Source organism: Dicentrarchus labrax, unplaced genomic scaffold, assembly GCF_905237075.1.
Source record: "Dicentrarchus labrax unplaced genomic scaffold, dlabrax2021, whole genome shotgun sequence".
Taxonomy (NCBI): Eukaryota; Metazoa; Chordata; class Actinopteri; family Moronidae; genus Dicentrarchus; species Dicentrarchus labrax.
Window position 1 is genome coordinate 5,763,404 of NW_026136724.1, and position 19,244 is coordinate 5,782,647.

The 19,244-nt window shown below is 41.8% G+C and overlaps 1 protein-coding gene across 13 annotated transcripts in view; it reads left to right on the forward strand.

Moving 5' to 3' along the window:
• nav3 (neuron navigator 3) overlaps positions 1–19,244 on the forward strand; it is a 428,096-nt gene that overhangs the window by 375,018 nt on the left and 33,834 nt on the right. For all 13 annotated transcript variants that reach the window (XM_051392318.1, XM_051392319.1, XM_051392315.1 and 10 more), the window contains 5 exons: positions 12,435–12,558; positions 14,282–14,594; positions 15,894–16,620; positions 17,878–18,303; positions 19,179–19,220. In XM_051392318.1, coding sequence (XP_051248278.1) covers positions 12,435–12,558; positions 14,282–14,594; positions 15,894–16,620; positions 17,878–18,303; positions 19,179–19,220 — 1,632 coding nt within the window. The remainder of the gene's footprint in view (positions 1–12,434; positions 12,559–14,281; positions 14,595–15,893; positions 16,621–17,877; positions 18,304–19,178; positions 19,221–19,244) is intronic.

Below are 19,244 nucleotides of genomic sequence, written 5' to 3' on the forward strand. Positions count from 1 at the left end.
TCTTTGGGCCATATGCCCCTCTGACTGTGAAGCACAGCTCTGTCTGCCAGGGGCAGGTTATTCATCTGCTAAGACTGAGAGGTGAAAGACAGTGGCTCTCAGGGTCTTAGTGGAGGATTATAAACACATTCATTGTGAGATACTATCACAAAATCTGCATATAAACGACGCCATATTTAAAATAGGTAGCCTCTAGAAGCCTCTTCATTATGTTCTGCAGTGTGAGCCACCAGAAATGAACCTCTGTAAGCAATAAGCACAAAGGAACTAGTTCCAATACACAAATTAGAATTTTTTGTATTTCAAATACAATTTAGCACTTGCCAGAATATTACTCCACTTACAGTGGTATGCTAACTCTGAAGCTCCAACCAGCAGCATGTTAGCTTAGCTTAGCATAAAGGCAGGAAACAGCTTGTGTGGTCCTGTCCTAAGGTTAAAAAAAAAGTATATAAACAAGATATTATGTTAATTTGTAGGTTTCAGAGGTGCCTATTGACATAGCCAGGCTAGCCGCATCCCCTTGTTCCATTCTTGGTGTTGATCTTCTCATCTAACTCTTGGCAAGAAAGTAAATTAGCATGTTTCCCAAACTGTCTATTTAAACTATGTAAGTTGAAATTCTTTGTTAGCTTTCACCATAATATACACATGAATGTCCATATGTAAATTGGAATACTGATGTGTTGAAACCTTGTAGATGAGACTAATGAACCACTTTGTGAATTCTTTATGAGGAAGCACCAGCAGCAACTGTTGAATAATAATTCACAAGATATTAAAATATAGAAGAGATTCAACTTGATTAAAGACGTTCAAGGTGCCGCAAGGTCCATCCTCTAGTTATGACTACAGAAATGACAGTGACAGAAACACACACACACGCACTCACACAGACAGACAGCAGAAGACACACTGGACATGACCCAGCTCCCATAGGTGATCCTGGACCTGGACTCATCAGGTTGGACCCAAGGGTGACAAGGCTGACGTGGTAATGCTGGGTGAGGTCAGACCTGCCTTTCTTTCCCCCTGACTCATGGCAGGTCCCATATGGTCAAGTTCTAGATCAGCTCACACGGGTCACTTAAAGCCTCAATACCTGCCATATTTTTTTTTTTTGTATGTGAGTTAAGGGTCAGTATGAAAATTATTAGGCTGAAGCTTGTGTTTTAAATATAAACTTACCCTCTCCTCTTAGACTTAAAATGTAACAGCATTTTTATTCTAGATCTTATACAATAAAACAAACACCAAGAAACAATTTGCTTCAGATGACGCTGAGCCCTGACATGTATAACATCAGATGGCTGACTGACAGTCACTAAAACCATTACATGATACATCGACAGGGGAAGGTTAACATGAAACAGCGAAAAATAACATACATAACATAACTTATAACTCTCTCCATTTTATGACCTCCCTCACCCCAATAATAATTGTTATACAGCCCCTAACTTTCCTCTATTAGTCAAATGTTCTATATATATTCTGCTTGTTATAGAGGAGAGAAAAAATTAAATTATTAGGTAAAAATCCTACTGTAACCTCCACAGTTCGGGGAGCAGCGGAGAACCTTTATTGTACATCATTCCTTTCTCTTTCTTCATGTTTCTATCTACAAAATCTTTAAAAAAAAGACTTGCAAGACTTGCATTCATTATATGCCAGTCTGACTGTATGTGATTTATGGGAAACGGTGATTCCATAACGATGACTCACCTTAAAGTCACACAAAGGTGACATAAGACATTTATATCCCTCCCTAGTGTATAATGCATGTGCTAAAGAGGTCACATGTGAAGAATGCATGTGTATTGTCCATGCAGTGCTCAATTTTATTCTTGGTGGGGGTTTTTTAAGACTCCAGGGAAATAGCTATGGCATGTTGGTGACTCACACTAGGGTGACACTGTAAGGCTGCTATGAGATTTAAAGGCATTTCTACCTGAAATTATGTATTTTCAGTATAAGGATTATATTTTGGTGCACCATAAATTTGTCAACACAAAGCTACGTTAGAAATAAAGTAACGTAGAAGTGATGTAATGTAAGAAGAGATCGCAAAGGTGACCCACAGATCTTAACTGTGCAGTGATGTAGTGCTGTATTAGAAAGAGAGCGATTCCCTCCATTACCCGCAATGGTTCCAATATATCTGCAGTCTTAACGTTGTGGTGATTTAAAACTTTTAATGGAATAAGTTTGTCTAGTTAAAAGGCCGATTGTTTACAGAGAGGAGAAGCTGCAGCCTATTTGACTGTCGATGCAGATCTTGTGGCCCCTGAGAGTTTATTGGGAATTTATTTAAAAGACTGAATTGTCTGCATGTTTTTTGACTCAAGGCCTCTCCTTTGTTTTGCAGTTGGCAACAAGTTGTGATAAACAAAACAACCGTGAAACGAAAGCATCACGGTTTAGCTCTTGTTGTTCTGTAGTTCTTAATTTTTAAAAACAAAAGGAGCATTTGAAAAATCATTCATGCCATCTTTTTGAATGTTTCCACCCAGCAGAGGTGACTCAGGGTGGTCTTTGATGAGACACTACTACACTACAGTACCCTAGTGTGGCTGTAGATAACGGTGTTAATAAATGTTTGTCTGGATTGATGGATTGAGTACAGATGCCTTCAGCAGTGTCAGTATAATGTGCTGGATAGATTTTAGGATAAATAGACTATGGGGGACTTCTGCTGCAGCTGCATACATTCATTTGGTTGAAAATTTCCGAGGATACGGCTCAATTCATCATGTGACAGGCCTAATGAGTTTGTAAAGATAAGAATCGACAAAGCTCCTATCATTGCTAATTCACTTTACTGCCATGGAGCCTGACTCTGTTGTGGATTATGAAAATGTAATCTTGTTAAATGACGAGTGTTATGGTGTAATTAAGGCAGTCAAACATTTATGAAGCTTCATTGTTTGTGCTTCTCTCTTTAAATGAGGACACAGAAACCTGTAGTGACGCAAATAAAACATCAATACAATCCATATACAATACTTAAATCTGTGTCTAACTACAGATTATTTATCGTTTAGTTGTGGAAGAAATGATCTCTAACTTTGCTTAAAAGATACAATGGAATGAGTGAAAGCCAAGATACAGCTTGTATTTATGCGTCAGGTTTCAGGTAACAGGACAGCGATACAGTAGTTAGTTAATTGTGGCAAATCTGTCAACACCCATGCAGTCGATGGACGGTTGCTCATTTATTCTGGACACGTGCCAACATCCCTGGTGGCGGGATCCAAACCTCAGCTTGACAGCTGCCACTGTGCTGCCACTGTCTATCAAGCTGTAATGTTCTAATCCTAGAAAAATAAAGGATGCCTTGTGCCCAAACAGAAGATGCTGCTAGGTTTGTTGGTGAACTGACCTGACTGTGAAAGGTGGTTTGTTACACAGAACCATAACTGCTGCTAGCAGCATCTACGCTAACCACTTAAGCAGCAGTCATTGTTGTTTTCAAGTAAACAGTCACTTCTCACACACCACGCCCGTAGCTCATGCTGTAGCTGCCAGTAGTCCCTGACGCTGTGACCACTGTGGTTTGGACACAAGCACTAGTCAAGATGATGTGTTCAGATTTCTTGTAATGTTCAGCCAACAGTCCAAAGATCTTACATTTAAAAGTTTAGAAACAGGCAAACATTCACATTTGAGAAGGAGGAACTATAGCTGTTGCTATTTCTGCTTAAAAATGATTTAATCCATTATCAAAATTGTTTAAGCTCTACAAAAAAAAAAAAAACAGTAATAGATAAAACGTCATTGTAGTAGTATTTAGTTGTTCCCCAGAAGAAAATACAGCTATGGTGTGTACAGTACAGTGTATGTGTCTGTCCTGATATGTCCTTTCAGGCCACAGGAGAAGGAGGTTGGCTGTCAGGCTGTCGATGGTTTGTGAGCACTTATGAGGGCTGTTTGTTTGCATATTTGCCAGCAGTTTGCAATAAACTTGAACAAACCCCTGCCGGGTTGTGTTAGCTTGCTGGAAACCCCTCGCTTCTGACCGGCCAATGATTTTGTTGTCCTCTTTGACTGCATTGCAGTAGGAAGCCTGGACGTCTTTACCAGCCCAACCAGGCAGCGCTGACGTCCTGCTGTCTGTCAGTGCTTGGCAACGGACACATTTGCAGTGCGACACTCCAAGGTCACTCTGTTCCTTTTTTTAATTGAGTTGTGCCGAGCTGAATTGGATTCCACAGTCACTGACACGTTGGATTACTTTTTTAGTCAATGTGATAAGAGTTTTCCCTTCCTGTGACACAAAACATTGAAGATAATAACGCATCTCTCTGTCACACTCCCTCATGTCACTGTAGTGATTCAATCTCTATCCAGATCATTTTGTCTCTTTGCTGATGAAAAAAGATTACATTTCAAGAATCTGGGACAAGAGTTTAATTGTAATAAAAAAAAATGTGTTGTTGGCATGAGCAGCGAACAGAAAATCCAATGTAAAGGATGAGGCAGGATGGCTCAAACTGTTTGTGATCTCTTAGAAGAGATTTCTGGATATCCGGGTGGCATTCACTGTCCTCTGCCACCAGACCTCAGCAAATAAAGACGTGATACTGGGCAGCTCTGTGTGACTGTGAATTAGAATGGCACTGATGAAGAAGAATCTCGAGTTCGTCTTCCTGGAGAAATAAAGAAGAATGAACCAACTCCACCAGCTCATCATCCTTTTCTTCTTACCCGCCATTAGCCTTTTTCCAGTGCTTGAGAGTCATGAATAATGTCCCAACACGAGGCTCGTACGGGCAGATTTTTTCTGAGCATCTCACGTATTATGCATGAGATCACTTCCAGTCAGAGGCGTTCGGCAAAGACGAGGCACAGTCGGGCTCTCGTCCAGCTTCATCCCTGATTTGGCTCGAATCTGCATTGTCATCCTCCTTTAATTAACCCTTGGTAGCTTGGCTGCTGACGGCATGTCTGATTGCCTCTCCAAGGGCTGACAGGCCCATCCTGGCGAGAAGGGGAGGGGTAGATGTAGAGAGAGGAGGGGGGGGGGGAGCCAGCAGCAGCAAGCAGCAACATCAGGGGTTGAAAGTGGAAGAGTGAGGTAGTCCTCTCTTCCTTTGTCTCTCTTTCCCATTTCCTCTCTGGACTCCCAGTCGTCTCACAGCTTCTAGCTTCCCTGCCAGGTGGGGGGTTTGCCTCCTGAGGTATCAGACGGGGTAGGGAAACCGACCAAAGCAAAACACTTGTGTGACAAGACGACAGGCAGCGTCCATCCCCATAAGAGGTGAGCTGACAGCAAAGCTAGAAACTATTCTACTCACACAACTTTGTATTTGGAACCTGTAAACAGCTGATTGAAGCTGCTTTGTGCCGTGTGTGTTGTGTGTGTGTGTGTTCAACTTGAGTCAGGACTGTCTAGTTTGTTGTGATAGGTTGGTTCTTTGTGTGCTCAATCAGAGTCAAGGAGAAAGTGAGCCTATCGCCAGCCTCTGGCAGCTGACAAGAAGAGGCAAGAGAAGAGGAGGGAAGTCATTTGTGTGGTGTTTTCTTGTGTAATTGCAAGAGCTCAGTGGCATTAACTCGGATTACGGTGCAGGCAAATGAGGATGAGTGCTTTCCATTTACATCACTGAGCCCTGCTCTATATCTGTGTGTATATGTGCGGGAGAGAGAGGGAATACAGAAATGGTACAGTTCAAAGTTTTGTGAGCGACAGATAGTTGTCAAAGTGGTTGGGATAGGACGTCTTTGTTGTGGCTTTTCTGTTTTCTACTCCGCCGACTCTTAGCTCGCTGTGTACAGTTAGTGATTTTATTATGGTACCTGAAGCAAGCATCCAGAAAACACAAAAAGAAAAATGACACACAGCCTTTATCTGATTTATTAGATTCTTTATTTTAGACCAACATGCTATCAGACAAGCTTTTATTTTAGTTTAGGACTTTTTGCTGTATTGGGGGTTTGGTAGTCATTGTAGACTGCAAGATTGATTAAGGTCAATAGGAAATTAATTAATAAAAGTAGACTTCAGTTCCTTCAGCATGGACATGGAAGTATCAAGCTGCCTAGTAAACAGTAATTGACTTTTAAAGGATTAAAATGACATGTATCGACAAAATAAAGGCCTCACAATTCATTTCACAAACACAATGAAGGTATTTGTGTTTCATTAGACCTTGGTATAGGCTTTAGTTCAGAGGTAATGTTAAGGAGTTTTTTCTGTCAAGTGAGAACAGTTCGTCTTTCCTGAATTCTTATCTTGTTATATATTTTCCAATATATCCACCTGATTATAGTAAATATATTTTTTATTGAATTGTTCCTTCCTTTAAAAATGACCAAAATTGGAGTTAAGGTTTTCATAATAATGATACATTCTTGATAAAGTATGAACCAGAAGCTATTCACGAATGCAAACTGGTCCCAATGTCTTCAGATGCCATTATGTACATGTGTGTTTTTTTCTGTGTTGTTATGTAAGAGCTCCTCTGAGTAAGTGTTACATTCTCCCATCTGTAGACATCCCACCTTCACTTACTTCAACACTATTCCCCACCAAATATTTATCAATCCCCCTCATCAAAATCTCATTTATCTCCATTATATAGTGTAATCACCGGTGTTATCCTTTGTTCATGCTGCTAATGGCATTTTCTCCTCTGGGCTGTTGAAAGAACAAGACCATTGAATACTGCATGAGGTAATGTGTGCATGGTTGAGTGAAGCCACAGCGGTGCATTCACAGCATAGGGGGCAGCTACATGCTGCAACGCAGCAGGCAAAAATCAAGGATTTGCAATAGAATCTGCAAAGGAATAAAAACATTTGGAAGGGTAGATATTCCTTTCCATGCTCATTTAATTCACCCTTTTTCATGGTGAAGTCACATCTTCCCACCTGGTAGTTTGTGAGATGGCCTTTTGGAGTCCAAGTACCTTGCTGAAGGCAACTTGGCAGTATCTGAAAGAAGAGGAGAGTAACTCATATAGACCTTATTTGCTGAGATTTCCCCTAACAGGTCCAAGGTTTTCAAAAACAGGTCATGCCTTTTTATAGTAGCACTAGTTATCATACAATTCCATACCGCCCCTGCTACACACATACTCATAAAATGTTGCACTATCTAGGGTATTACAGGCAAAGGCATCACAGTTGTGTTTGTCCAGTTAACAGAACCACCACAAGGGAAATACAGTGTGTTTTCTGATGGATTTGGAGGGGGAGACTATGACTTGTTTCGCGCCATCTGCCCATTTCACTGCCTCGCTTATGAAACATGGGCGAGAAGCCAATATCCTCCACAGCAGTCTCCTCTCAAGCATTCTGCTCTGTACATTGTTGCTCATTGTTAATTTAAGAAGTTATGACACAAAAGTCCGGCTCACCCGCCCTCGCTGTAGGGTTATTGAGTTCGGCTGTGCCATTTTCAAGGATTCAACCCCCCTCCCCGAGCAGGAGATATGGTGACGTGCAAGCGAACGCGTGCAGGTCTAAGGGGAGGAGCTTGGCTAGCCACAGTTCTGTTCTGTCAGAGCAATTGGAGCTGATCCAGAGAGTCGGTCCAATGAAATATTCAGCCCGTTACAGTCAGGCGGGCTCTCAGGAGAAGGGGCACTGTGTTTTTGTTTTCTTTTTGTTTTATCAACCCTTTATCCCAGGAAGTTCCACAGAGCACGGATGCTCTTTTTCAGCAGTCCCCAGCTTCCCATTCAGACAGACAAAACACAGTCATCTATTACTGTTGGCTGAGCAGCTCCACTGAAGTAGCTGGAGCTCCGAGAGTGCAGTAATAAAGGTTTCCCCTGCCCTATCTGCAGGGTTTATGGCGATATTGATCAATATCGATGACTCAACTATTACCTCACTGTGTGTGGAGGTATTTGGCATTCGGAATTCATTTTCTGACCTTTTCTAGTTTGAGATTGGAGTTTCAAGGTGCTCTCTATACTATAGAGGGAGCTGGTACTAATAATCTCTGTTTTATTGGCATCTTGAAGGTGTTTCACAACCACTGTCCTCTATCTTTAACTGTCTTTTAACCTGTTCTGCTTTCAGTTTTCTAGTTCTTTAGGTCTTATTTTTGATTTTATCTTAAAATCACAATCCTTAGGATTTTAGTTCTGGTTATTGTTGTGATACTTGATGGTGATGGTGACATGCTGATGGTTTAATACTACAGGTCCCAGAATTCTAAGGGGAACAAACACTTGTTGAGCAGCTACATTGCCAGAAATACAAAAGACCAACAATGCAGGCAACAACAAAATAACTTTGTTTTTATGAAGAAAAAGAGAAGTTAATAATAAGAGTTACTATAAAGGAATTTCATGATGGACATGATGGCCAAGTAGTTTCCACATATATTTCCACAAGTCAAAGCCAGCACCTGTGAGGCAGACCCCGCCACAAACAAAGAAAACTACTATATAGAAAATGTAAATACATTTCATGGTAATTGCAGGGAAAGTGCTGAGAAAATGGACAGTACATGTATATGTTTGGCTACAGTATTGTCTGAAGGTTTCATGGAAAATATGTCCACGCCTTCTTCACCTGACTTTCCTCTAGATAATCTATTTCCATTCAGCACAGAGCAGCAGGTTTGTTCTATTGTACTAACTCAACTTAACTTTTTTGCTTAAAGAATTACATTTACAGTAAAGTAAAAAAACGCAAAAGCCAAAGGGCATCTTTACTTTGTGATTGTCTCCAAGAGCTATTCAATGTAACTCATTATGTTAATTAAGCAAGAATTACCCAAGAAATAGTCTGAACTGTGGATAATATGATTAAAACAAATTTAACAGAAAGAAGATTTTCAATATTGTATTAGAGAGATCACCCGTAGGAGGAAAGAGCGATATGTTGCAGCCAGGGGAAACTGCGCAAGATTATTCTCGTGTTTAGATAAGAATTGGAAGTCAGTGAGCTCCTTCAAAGCCATCTGCCTCTGCTTTCTCACATTATGACGATAGACTCCACGACTATTCATCCCCTCCATGCTATTTCACAATGCACCTTTTTGTATTACCCATTGCGCAGCACTTCATGTTATCAACTTCAATTTGTCTCAGTTTGGAGGAAATTAATAGTGCTGTGGAAAAAAATTATCCTTTTCTCACTTTAAAAGAAGCTTGAATGATATTTGAGATGTGCAATTAGGCATAAGGAGCAATCAGTACTCAGAAAAGACCATCTGTGTCTTTGATCTCTCCTAAATTTCCTCTCTTCATCTCACTCTTTTTTTTATCTCTTTCATGCTCTCAGAAACAATATTCCATGCCAAATAAATAGAAGACAGGGCTTTCTGTAGGTCTGCGGGATAAAACCGTGTTTTGGAGCACAGCCAAGTCACTTTGGACTGATTCATTTTGTTGCGAGCATTAAATTTGTCTCAGTCTGCCCCTGTTGTCAGTCCGGCACTGAAGGTTGGTCTCAGCGGAAGCTGCAGAGTGCACCGCAGCTCCCCTGTCACTTCTGAGGCAGGAAAAGCTGAGCAGAGGACTAACTTTAAATCAGATAGTCAAGGTGACCCGGCAGCTCCTGTCACTGGCAAAACTTAAAGACCCCGCCCAGCGGCAACTGCACATTTAACCTTTACACTCAAATATATTCCTCAACTCACTGTTGTCTTCTTGGAACGAGTCAGGAGCAGTCAGACGGTCCTGCCCTCGACTGCAAAGACAGGCTTAAGTGCAGATGAGAGGAAATGATTAAAGAGAAACAAGCCAGGCATGTTTCAAAGCCATCGATTTCCACAGGCTTTGTTTGCAAAAGCCTGGTGTGTGCAGAACACACTCCCTCAAACACTCGGCTCGACTCTTGTTTGATATCAGCAGCGCAACAGCAGCTTCTTTTTTTTTTTTATTAAAGAACTGCAGTAAAGCTGTAGATACATGACAGTAAAGCTCAGATTGACAGCAAGGATGGCATTTATTCTTCATCTGACAAGGTACTCTGTGCTTTAAACATCCATCTCTGTGGCGCTTTTCCAATAATGGCTTTGAATTGAAGAAAAATGAAAGCTCAAAATGATAAAGGCTGGCAGAAATAAGAAATTTGTTGTGATGTTCAATAACACAAAGCCCCGTTACCTGTTTTCTCTTGCCTGTTTCAGCCACTTAAAAAAAAAAGACTTACAGAAATGGAATGTTTTCTTTTCTTAGCCTGAAATTATGCATAATTTTAACATATTATACACAGCTATGATATTCCATCCTGAAGCAGAGCCTGCAGTTTGAGTCAAAGACCCGGTCAGAATTTGGCCGTGAAGATAAATGCTGCTCATTCGAAATCTGTCATAAGAGCAAATCAATTTTGTACTGCACCAGTGGACAACTGGGTTGCAAGGTGTCTGCTCTGCGCTACATTCATTACAAACCTTTTACAGGTGTCAGGTGAATATAGGCCATCTATTAATTTTTGCACGTAGACTCTTGCAACATCACTACAGAAACTTATAGTCCCCCTCCTGTAAAAATCAGTTTTTCTTGTCCCTACAGTGTGCTGTTTGAATGATGTATGTGCTGAGTTTGACTGCAGAAGGATGTTTTCACATTCATCTGCTGAAAGTGGAAATGTTCTCTGTGCTCATTGAAAAAAAATCTTTTTAAGGGGTGGAGCCTATGAGCATGATGTGTGACATCACAAATAGTCAATTCTGGTTCAGTTTGCAATTTAAAACTTTAATTACAAAATTTGCATATTCATAGAGTCTGGAATTTTTTATGAGGTAGAAGGACTAAATGTCTTTTTAACAGTTTTAATGTGGAAATTATAAATTTTTGTTGAAAAAACACATTATTGTTCCAAGCAAACTATTTGTATATATATGTATATATGATAGCGAGAATGTTTCATGTTAACAGGTTTGTTTTGTTCTCATTTTCATTATGATATTAACACTCCATTTAATAAACTAATGCAGAATATCTAATGAACGGCATGGGTGTTTAAAGCAGAACAACTCTTATGGTTATTGATTTTTCTCAACAAACTTTAGAAAATCAATAACGCCATTATCTTCTACGGACAGCTATTGTACACATCCCCACATCTCCAGCTCGCTCACATTTCCCTCCCTTCCTCTTCTGTGTGCCTTTTAAAAAATGAGTCATTATTCTCTCATTTTCAGCCTGCCTTCGGGTTTCATCTATGTCTGCCATGAATTATAGATGGCGAGCCTGAATTGACTTGCTGAGGAAAAAGAGTAATTAGCTTCTGGAAGTTGTTTCAGATTTTTATTTTAAAAAAAATAAAAAATATTTCAAATGCAGGGTGTGTTTTGGACCGGACTGAGAATTCACATCAATGTCCTTAAGGAGCTGTTGTCAGCTGTTTGTATAAAACTCTTTGATATCTGTCACTGTGATGTCGATCACAGTGTGTGGTTGTGCCAGTTCGTTACCTCTCTCTCTCTCTCTCTCTCTCTCTCTCTCTCTCTCTCTCTCTCTCTCTCTGTCCCAGCTTCACCACTCCTTCATTTTTCCTTCCAGATTTAAATGAAACTCTTTAAGGATGTTTGGTCAGAGTTGTCATGCAAATTAAGGGTGGAGTCTCTGTCTCTCTCTCTCACACACACACACACACACACACACAGACGCACACAGACGCACGTAAAGGCAAACGCACATACGGATGAGACTTGACATGTTGGCATGGAAACCAATTAGTGTCTGTGAGGACTCTGCATGTCTCTGCATTGTGTATGTGTATGTGAGCTGTCACAGCTGCAGCACTGTCATGTTGTGTGTGTGTGTGTGTGTGTGTGTGTGTGTGTGTGTGTGTGTGTGTGTGTGTGAGAAATGAAAGAGAAGAAGAACTAATATATTATTACTAAAGGTGATTTATTGTCTCTGATAGGTGAAAATGGGTTTGCAGATTAGAGAAACATATTGAGAGTTTTTCGAGCTGTAATTCTGCTGTAATTAAACAGAGTGTGTGTTGAAATGATCGCTGTTGGATCATTTTGGGGGCTCTCGGTGTCTGTCAGCCTTCCACAACAGCTAAATAATGACATGCTAATGAAGATCCTTTTATTCCTCCACACACTCAGAGTTAATGAGGAGCTCAACAATTAATGAGCCAATGCCTGTTTTTTCTCTCTCAAAAAAGAACTCAAATACCCATAAGTCAATGGGGGGCAAAAAAGGAGCACAGCTGCTTGAAGAGACAAATTGAGCAATTACAAATGATCTACAGCCGAGCTGCTGATAGGACACTGAGAAAATTATATATGTGCCTCATTCCAGCTCTTGTTTCTGCAATCATACAGCGACATGTAGAGTAAAGTTTGAATTAGAGTAAGAAACGATGATGGCAGACTGAGTGTAGACAGTATGCTATTACTGCACCTGTCAGTATTACTATCACTGTTGCATTTAAACTGGAAGGCTCCAAATAAAAAATGAACGTTCACCCTACTGACCTCTATTCTTCCCTTCCTTCTCCTCCTACAGTTGGGACGACAGCAGCTCAGTGAGCAGCGGCCTCAGCGACACATTGGACAACATCAGCACTGATGATCTGAACACACCCGCCTATTCTGCTGTCAGCTCGTCACGCAAAAGCAAGGGAGCACAGGTAAACACTCACCATTTAGTACGCCGTAGTGTAGTTTGTTTAAAGACAAACATTAGCTTTTTACTTTAAGCGATCACATTTATGCTTCAGAAATCATAATAGAGCTTTTCATTTGTGAAAGTTATCTTGCTGAATAAAACATGGAAGTATCATAAAACTGTTCGCCACAGAGCTTATTTTCTGCAATAATCCAAAATCCAATGGAAAAATCCTATTAGCTTCTTGTCCAGGGAACCAGGGTGCCATCTTCTGGGTTGGCCTACAAAAAGACATCATCCCTGCATCACACTGCATCACAGATGTTACCATCTTACCAGATGTTATGAATATGGTAAACATTTTACATGCTAAACATCAGTATGTTAGCATTGTCACTGTGAGCATTTTGCCATGCTGGCGGTAGCATTTAGCTCAAAGCACCACTATGTCCAGCATACAGCATATTTTAGGTGGACTTCATCAGTACCACCGGTACAGTGATCACCTTTCAAAACCTGAACTTATTTTCTACTTAAAAGAGCTCTCCAATCTTTTTACACAGGAAGTTCAGTTTACTCATCACCAGGACATCTCGTCTGCTTTTGCAAACAGAGGGATGATGTTTTCTGTGGTTTAACAGGGAGCTTTCCAAAGTTGAAAATATAACTCTGATGATGTCAATAGAGTAGTCTCAGTTTTGGCTTGAAACTCTTACAAACAAAAAGTGGGCTTCATGGCAGGGAGGGTTTTATGAGCTGCATAATGGAAAAGGTACATAGGTAGTTTTTGTAGTTGTTGTTGACCCATACTAGGGAATAAGGTCAGGTCATCTCAGATTAGGACCATTCTTTATTTAATCTGTCGCTTGTGAGTCCCTCAACTTTATAGAAGTGCAATACTACCACTTTAACATCAAACATGGAAGGGACAGTATACAACGCAATTACAGAAACTGATAGAAAACGAGCACTGAAAGATAGAGAAAATAAATTGGAATTGCCAGATCTGACTAAAACTCGTTCTGAATGCCGAGTTATAATCACACTGGTTTAACATGAAATCAGGGCCAGTCTGTATGTGAGTTCTGAAATCACAGCTGAGGGAATTAACTGCAGACTGAAGGCCACTGCTCAGCTCTTATCACAAGCTTCTGCTGTATTCTGCCAAGTATCTTTGGCCCCTCATGAAATACTCAACAGACTGGGCTCTTAAGAGACTCTGGTGTTGCTAGGGAGACTGGCCATCTGTCAAGGTAGGCTAGTTATCACTGCTGTGGGTGTGGGTGTGTGTTTGTGGGTGTGTTTGTATGCGTCCCAAAAGAGGAGATCTGGACATGGGTGATTCCAAAGATAGCTACAGCTTCACACACACACACACGCCCTGCTGCTCTGTTTGTGCAGGGACTTGTATCTCTTTATGGTGGCTATGGTGTGTTTAAATAACGCTTCATAAGGGATCATACCAGAGCTTTAAACTACTATTATGTACCAATATTTTCACGAGTATGCCAAGGAAGACATTTAAATTGCTTAAAATTGGTTATTATTGTGAATTTTTGTGACCATACTTTTTTTCTGTTAACACACATTATGTGGTATTAAAGTGGTAAGCAGGTACCCCCCACTGGTGCGTTTAAGGACACTGCAAGAGACTTTAGGAAACCACAGATTTAATTATTTTACTGTAACATCTATTAATATCTTCTATGCTTTCTTTGACACCCACCACTACCACCACCCTGCAGTCCCAGAGAGGAAGCAGGTCCAAGCATGCAGAGCAGGAGGTGAGCAGCAGCTGGGCCGGAGCCGAGGACCTGAAGAAGGTGGAGGAGGAGCTGGACGCAAGCATGGACCCCAGCAGCGGCTCCTCCCGTTGGAAGCCTTCCTCATCCTCCTCATCTTCCACTCAAGCCCAGGGCCAGTACGAGGAGGCCGGTCAGAAGGCCGCTGCGTTGGCCCAGATGTCCCAGACGGGCTCATGGAGGAGGGGCATGACCGCCCAGGTGGGCATCACACCACCCAGGTCCAAGGGTACCTCTGCTGCCCTCAAAACACCAGGTAGGAGATGCAAGACATTTTTTATCTTGAAACATAATTGGTAGAAATGAAGTACATTATGACGCTCAGTGTGAAGAGGGGTTTACTGGGTTGTCCCCAAGCTGTGTTTGTTTGACACAAGCTGTATCAGTGACACTTTGAAAATAGGCAAAAGTTTGCAACATATGGAAAAAAGCAGGTATATTTCCAAATAATCATACAGGTAGTAAGACAAAATATCCACAGCCACAAGGTACCAAAACAGAAAAAGTATTTTTCATTGTAGGGGACCCTTAATAAATTAAATATGAAGCCAAAAGCAAGCTGAGGTAACTTGAGTAGCAGCTCAGCATGCAGCCCCTCCAGGACTTCCTTTGTCTGTCACACAGCGTCGGAGAAACACAGATTTTTAAGGTGAAACTCAATAATTTATGAGGTTATCTGTTCCAGCTGTGCTGTTTTATTTCAGATCCAAGTGTGTCAAAATTGGCTTAGTGATAAAAGAAAAGTTCAATCAACTATGGTGCTGAAAGAGAACGCTTTATGTACAAACATTTATGTGTTTACGTAAAAAGGGTAAGTTGTGGTGCCTTTAAACTTGTTTTCCTTTCAGACATTTTTTTAAAGTTAACTTTAAAGTTAGTCTATTTAAAACCGTATCAAAGTTCATCAGTGTGCATCTGACTACATCAACCACCAACTGTTGCAGAGCACTGAACCCCGCAACTTAGAAACCTAAACTCTCTCTACAGATGCCAACAGATGTTGACCATTTTTACCAACTCTTTAATGACTCATCACAAGTATAATTTATTGAGATAACCTTCTAATGGACACTTCTCACAGCAGACATTTCATTTACCATGATAGGGAACATCACAGGTGTTTTAAACATTAATGGTAGCTCTGTTCTTTTTAAGTATCCCAGTAAGACATGACAGTGTGACTGTGACTCAGCATGCACTCAAGATCCTGAAACTGAAGCAGCTAAATGGAGTTCAGGCATCATTCTTTCTATTATTTTAACCTGTACTTTTCCTCCTGTGGCCAAAAACTGATGATTTGATGAATCTTTTCCCTGATACCTGAGTTTGGAGACTTTGCAGTTGCTCTTAAATTTTCAGTTCACTCAGCAGGTTTATCAGCTTTGTTCCAGAAAGGTATTGGTTTTCGATGCAGCTGGCTGTTAGCCAAAATGTACACTAATTTGGCTTTTCCTGCTTTGTGGCACCACGGGTGATAAAAGGAGCACTGGGCCATGAATCTGCTGAGGATAATGTTTTTGTATTTGTGCTAATAAGTGTTTATGCAAATTGACAGGCAAAACTGATGATGCTAAGGCCTCAGAGAAGGGCAAGGCGCCTTCTAAAAGTTCAGCTGGCATCCAGCGCTCACCCTCAGATGCTGGGAAGAGTAGTGGAGACGAAGGTAAGAAACCTCCCTCCGGCATTGCACGCCCACCAACCACTGGTTCATTTGGATACAAGAAGATCCCAGGTCCCACTGGTACCCTAATCACATCCAGTGGTGCGACGCTCACCAGCGGCTCAGCCACCCTGGGCAAGGCGCCCAAATCCTCAGCTGCCCTTGGCAAAGGCGCAGGCATCGGCGGTGTGCGTAAGACCAGCCTGGATGGCTCACAGCCGCAAGATGATGGCATTCTACTCAGCTGCAGTGGCTCCAAAGTGACCCTGCAGTACCGGTCCTTACCCAGACCAGCCAAATCCTCCAGTGGGGTGGCAGCGGGTCGCAGCGGGCATCGCTCCAGCTCTAGCAGCATCGACTCAAACGTCAGTGGCAAGTCGGCCGGAGGGGCAGCGACGCAAGCGGGCGCCAAACGCAGAGATGGGAAAATGGGCTCCGACCGCTCCAGTCCCATCACCATTAACCAGACAGACAAGGAGAAAGTGGCGGTGTCAGACCAGGACCCAGCAGCAGGGCTATCCACCTCCCCCAAATCCAGCCCCACCTCCAGTTCAACAGGTCAAACAGGCCTCAGGCAGCCGGGCTCCAAGTACCCCGACATTGCTTCTCCTACTTTCCGCAGGTCAGACACACAAAACTCACCTACAGCTTCTGCTCTGTCTTTGTCCCTCGCCATATATGTTTCTACGTGGATCAAGCATTTCATCACATACTTTTTCAGTCCCTTGATTATCAGCAGTTAGGGATGTTATTTTACAATATAAGTTTAGGTTTTAGTTTCAGACAATATTATCGACACATCTATTTCAGAATTTAAGGGTGTTTTCATTCATTATGACAAACTCATGTTTGTGGTGCTCAGAGATGTTTTCCTGATGCAGGCTGTTCCCCAGGCTCCTGTAACAGATAGGGCCATTTATTGACGATGTCATCTGTAGTGGTATAGTCACACCATGGCTAAAAAATACTCTGTCATCTCTATCAATTTTAGATATGTTTGGATGCGCAGAATGAATATAAGACACTTAATAAATCACATTTCAGCGCCTTCATGGAAAAATTGATTAAGTGAGTTTACTTGGCTGCACAGCCAAGGGGTGCCATTACATAGATTGTTCCCTGGTGTAGGTGTAGGTGATAAGCCACTGCAGATGAAACATATCTTTACCCCCGAAGATGAAGGTCTGATGGCTTTTCATTCAGGTCAACAAATCCAACTTAGCCGTCTTGAACAGACAGGAGACAGGAGTTTATCTGCACGCCAATCCCTGACTCATTAGAAGCATTCGTTCAGCAGGCGTGTCCAAACATCCGTCCCATCCGATCTGTCAAGCCAACCCGTTTCATCTGCATGTCTTCAAGCTTTTTTTCTTTTTTTTTTTCCTCAAGAGAGCATCACCTATATATTTTATGTGGTTGAGATGACAGACTGGGACAGGCGCAGTATGAGTAGCAGACTGTCTGAGCATATGTGGGAGGCAAACAGAGTTGAGTGGCCTAACAGATTAGGTTATTTAAAGTCACAGGGTTGAAACGGGCAAAGCTGTGAAAGCAGATGTGTCGATGTAAATTACTGAGAGTTCACAGCTGAAATGAGGTGGAGTTTGCTGCAAGGGATGAACGTGTTAGGAAGTGTGCTCAGTATTTTCTCTGTAGTTTCACGTTGGTGCTACAATAAAGATGTGGGGATGTTTTTCACTCTACTGAGTTTCTTGATGCATGTGAGCAATGCATTAATACAATTTCCTATGTAATATACATTAGATAACCTCAATGTAATCCACCCCAAAGTATACCAAATTCCTATATTTCCAGTATGGATCTTGCAGATGCTCCTTTGAGCATTTCTAAATGACTGCACCCACCTCTCTACCCCCAGATTGTTTGGCACCAAAGCCAGCAGCAAGGCCAGCTCTCCGGGCACGCCCGACTCTGGCAAGTGCCCCTCAATACTGGGCAGCCCCCACGGCACGCTGGCGAGGCAGGCCAGTCTGGACTCACCCTCCTCTGGCACGGGGAGCCTGGGCAGCGCTGGCGGCCTGAGCGGTGGCAGCAGCCCGCTGTACGGCAAAACCCCAGACCTGTGCACTGACTCCCCAGCCTCCAGCCCGGCCTCTGGCCTCTCCCTGCCCTCCAACGCTCGGCCCTGGCCTGCCTGTAGCTCGTCAGCCGGCAGCAAGGACACACTGAGCTGCCAAAGCATGACCAGTCTGCACACCAGCTCTGAGTCCATTGATCTGCCGCTGGGCCACCACGGGCCCAAGGTCACACGAACCGGCAGTGTCAAGTCCACCCTGTCTGAGGGGTGAGTAACAGGGAATACGATTGGGCTGAATCGTATTCATTGTTTCATTTGAGAACAGAGACAAAAAGTGTATCTACCCACCCTAAGACATAGATATACAATGCAGAGCAAGCCTAATAATAATAATATGAAGAATGATAATAATAAGAACAACTTCACTCATTCAGAACACAGTTTATTTGGATTTAAGTTTATTTTTTCTGGTGTGGTTTTGAAATGTTAAGATAATAATCCAAAATCTAAATTCAGAACATACTGTGTTTATGTAGTTCAGTTTGGTGAGGACACACGTGAAGCAGTCCCAATGGCAGTTTCCCCTTATTATATTACAGCATATAGCTAATGACTAACCCTTTTACTACTCACTGACCCAACTGACCTGCCATCTTTTCCACTGTTTATTGTATTGACCAGTTACCAATCTTAGTGTTTCTGGGATCATCATTAAAGGCGACAATATTAGTTGTGGGTCCAAAAGTCATGCCAGAAAAAGTCCCACAATAAATTTTGATCATTTCAGACGCTCATTCCCATGAGAAGTCTTTATCAGGGTGTTTCCATTGTTTTGTCCACACACTGTGCATGCAATACATCACAGATCTATAGAATAAAAAGGGCTCACATTTATTTTCCCTTACTAGTTTAGCTGTATGTCTCAAAAAATGAAACAATTGATTTAAATATTGGTTGTGTTTTATATTTGTTGTACTGTGATACATTAGTAATGTCTTTGTTTTCTCCATTGTGTGTGTCTTTGCCTATGTGTGTGTCAAAAATCAAGTTTGTAAAATGTGACCAAAGTCTTTTACTCGTGTCACAGAAAAAAAATGTTTTCTAGTGTTCATCTAATTCACTCATCCTCTGTGTTTTAACAGCATGCCTCTTGACAGAAACACGCTTCCCAAAAAGGGACTGAGGTACAACACATCTGCAGCCAGATC